Below are 3,132 nucleotides of genomic sequence, written 5' to 3'. Positions count from 1 at the left end.
GCAGCGGAAATACTAATGGTCGTGTTCCCCTGACCTTGTGCGAACCTGTGAGGAAAATACTTCGACGATGGCAAGATATCAAAGTTGCGATAACTAAATGAGACACACAATTTTTACGTGGAAAACCTCCTCGATGTGAGAAGGAAAAACCACGGGACCGTAGTCCACTCAACAATCCACTATATAAATGTTTGTGAGTACAACCACGTCCTCCCTGTTCAACAGCCTGAACAGAACAGAGAGTCTAGCTACAAATAGCTATCTCCAACACAAACAACAACAACAAGAGAGCAACACAAAGCTTCAAAACCGGCAGCAACCAAACGACCTCAGCTCACAAAGATTCCGGCTTCCAGAAACTAATCCAACCGTACAAATCCAAGATAAACAAGTCGACAATACCTCTGCCAAATTTCAGCTCAAGAAGAGAAGATCTCACCGTTGGATTTACCAAACACCCAAGACTGTCCCGCTGAAGAACTGTGACGACCAGCTTCACTAAAACCCAGACAACAGAAGATCCAACCGTTGAAATCCAAATCCCTTCGGTGAATCTCTAACCCACTGACTGAAGAAGCTTCCCACAAAATATCAGCCCGATCAAGTTCCGTTTGATCCTCCAAAACCAGTCTTGAAATAGCCTGACGAGTTTTCTCCTCCTTCTCTCTTCTTTCTCTCTTTTGTCTCTCTCTCTAAACTCTTTTTGTCAAAACTCTATTATTGTGAGTCTACAGTGCAAAGGGTCATGAGAATTATTATTATGTCTCATGCCCACTTGGTTCTCTCCATCTAGGAGGGACCCAACAGATCACGTAATTACATATATGGTGTCACAAGTAGAAAAGAGTTTCTAATAATCATTTAGAACAACCATTGCTCCATAGTGAACAAGAGGATAGAAAAGATGAATACCAAAACAAAATAGAAATAGTCCTCCTCCAATAAGTGAAAAAGGCTATTAAAAAAACACAAAACCATTGGAAAGACAAGGGCTCTTATATATTAAGATCCTATGATGCTTAAATCTAGAGCTTTAGAGCCAGCCTCCTTTATAAAGTTTTTAAAACTATTTCAGAATCTTCACGTCCTCTACATGGTTCAGGAAAGTGTCAACTCTATAACTCCCCTCTAACCTTTCCAGTCCTTGGATTTCAACTCGTCTTATAGTTCCCCTCTTCAAATTGTAGTAGTAAACATAGAAAGGCTCGCGGAATAAAGATTTGGGACACAAAACAATTTCATCTGCACCAGTCACTCCTACAAAGAATAAGTTCTCTCCTGGACTTATATACTTCCCCAGAGAAGGTAATATGTAAATATGCTTGGACCATTCATTTTTTTCGGAGTCTTGTAGAACCCACATTTCAAAACTTCTAGTAGTATGGAAAATAGAATGGGAGTGAGATTGCGAGATGACTGACGCCAATTTACCGTTGTAGTTTACCAGAGTTGCTTCAGGGTGCACTGCTCTTTCCGTTACTTTAACAAAGTTGTACTTCTCAGACCTAACATCAAAGCAAACTATAATATCTTGACCATTGGAAGAATATTTCGCCTTAGCTTTGAAATACAAAAGACCATTAATGCATATATTATGTGGCCCTGGATAACCATATTGGGGAATGCCACATTCAATCCTTCTCCATGCCAGTTTATCAGTTCCTCCTAATGTGAGAACTTGATGATCTTCAGCTTTCGTCACTTGCGAGGTCATTGCTAAAGCCTTGTGTTGTTTCTCAATCGGATCATACCCTAAAAAGCATCTTATCCAAATACGCTTCCTTGTCTTCATTTTGGGTAAGGTAAAGGATTGACCCGTGCTCGGGTTACATATCACCCACACACGCCTTGGTGTTTTCCGTCCCTTTATAATCCGAAGATCGTCAGTACAGACAAAACCACTAACAGCACTACAAAGGCTGGGGCTATCAAAGGGGAAACTCATATGATAATTGGCAACTATAGTAGATGAGTTCTCATCAGGATTTTGAGGCTGAGGTGTAGAGAAGTAGAAGATTACATCATTTTTATATTGTTTTTGGCAGGCGAACAAGACCTGTGGCCGAGACAAAGAACTGGCCAAGAACGAGTCCGTGAAATCTAGACGGACAAGTATAGAGGCCAAGAGCTTTGATACACAACGACATCTGGCTATAGACTTCAGAGGCAACCTCAACAATATCTCGATGATGAGATCTATAGAGATCGGAGATGAGTATCGTGAGTGGCATCGAAGGATTGTTTGAGGGTTCTCCGAGACGTCGTTGTACCGTGGTGATTTCATGGCTGGAGTAACTTGCGTTAAACCCTAGATAGTTTCGAAGTCGGTTTACGTTTCATCTTCTTCTTCTTATAAATAAAACAATTATGGCGAAATTGCAAAAAGACCCATATTCCAACTATGTAATATTAGAAAGTACAACAATAAACAGTTTTAACCCCGGCAGAAAAGCAAATTACCAAACCAGATTTCTACAAAAACAAAATATTAAACCAGATAATCAACTGGAGCACTTCAGCCCATTTAATTTGACTGATGTTAGTGATACTAGTTTCCGTTGACCTCCCTGCAAAAACTTAGGTAAGAGCGACATTATTGGATAGGTTCAAAAGAAGGTTATAAACATCAAAATATTGTTATTTTTAATATATTGTAATTATATAATTATATAATTAAATTTTAGTGAAATTTAATAATTATTCTAACTAGATTTTTTAACCGCGCTACGCGCGGATAAGATTTTTTATGTATTTCGCAATTCTAAAAAAATAATGAATAATATTGTATTACATTATTTAAAGAATATAAAATAAGACTACAGAATATAAATATATTTTTTAAATTTTCTTTGTGGAAATCATTATGTTGTTTGATTGTTCTACTTGACTCACATATTTGCATAGTTATTTGTGATAGATGAATAACTATATTTTTATTATCAGTAAATAATATATATTTATTATATAATATAAGAAAAATAAAATTATTTACTTTTAAAACAAACTTGTCTCATGTTGGAGACTCGGTTATAGACATATCATATTCGAATGAGACATTTTTACAGTTATCAATCTTCTTAACAGTCAAGAAACAAATCTGAATATCAAAACAATCTCATACGATCTCTTTGT

General features: G+C 37.0%; 1 protein-coding gene across 1 annotated transcript; it reads right to left on the bottom strand.

Annotated features, from left to right (window-relative positions):
* Positions 1 to 1,066: 1,066 nt before the first annotated feature.
* On the bottom strand, positions 1,067 to 2,284 carry LOC106339264 (F-box protein DOR-like). The gene is made up of 2 exons (XM_013778052.1): positions 2,021 to 2,284; positions 1,067 to 1,864 (listed from the first exon to the last, which is right to left on the bottom strand). Exons 1-2 carry the CDS (start codon positions 2,282 to 2,284, stop codon positions 1,067 to 1,069), a joined length of 1,062 nt encoding a protein of 353 aa, XP_013633506.1.
* Positions 2,285 to 3,132: the final 848 nt, after the last annotated feature.

The sequence above is a fragment of the Brassica oleracea genome, chromosome C4, assembly GCF_000695525.1.
Source record: "Brassica oleracea var. oleracea cultivar TO1000 chromosome C4, BOL, whole genome shotgun sequence".
Taxonomy (NCBI): Eukaryota; Viridiplantae; Streptophyta; class Magnoliopsida; order Brassicales; family Brassicaceae; genus Brassica; species Brassica oleracea.
This window is presented reverse-complemented; position numbering and strand designations above follow the sequence as displayed.

Excerpts from the sequence above, each read along its gene's own strand:
- LOC106339264 (XM_013778052.1), bottom strand. The coding sequence starts at position 2,284 with ATGAAATCACCACGGTACAACGACGTCTCGGAGAACCCTCAAACAATC. Across the intron at positions 1,865-2,020 it reads AAAAACAATATAAAAATGAT|GGACGGAAAACACCAAGGCG; the intron begins GTAATCTTCTAC and ends CGGATTATAAAG.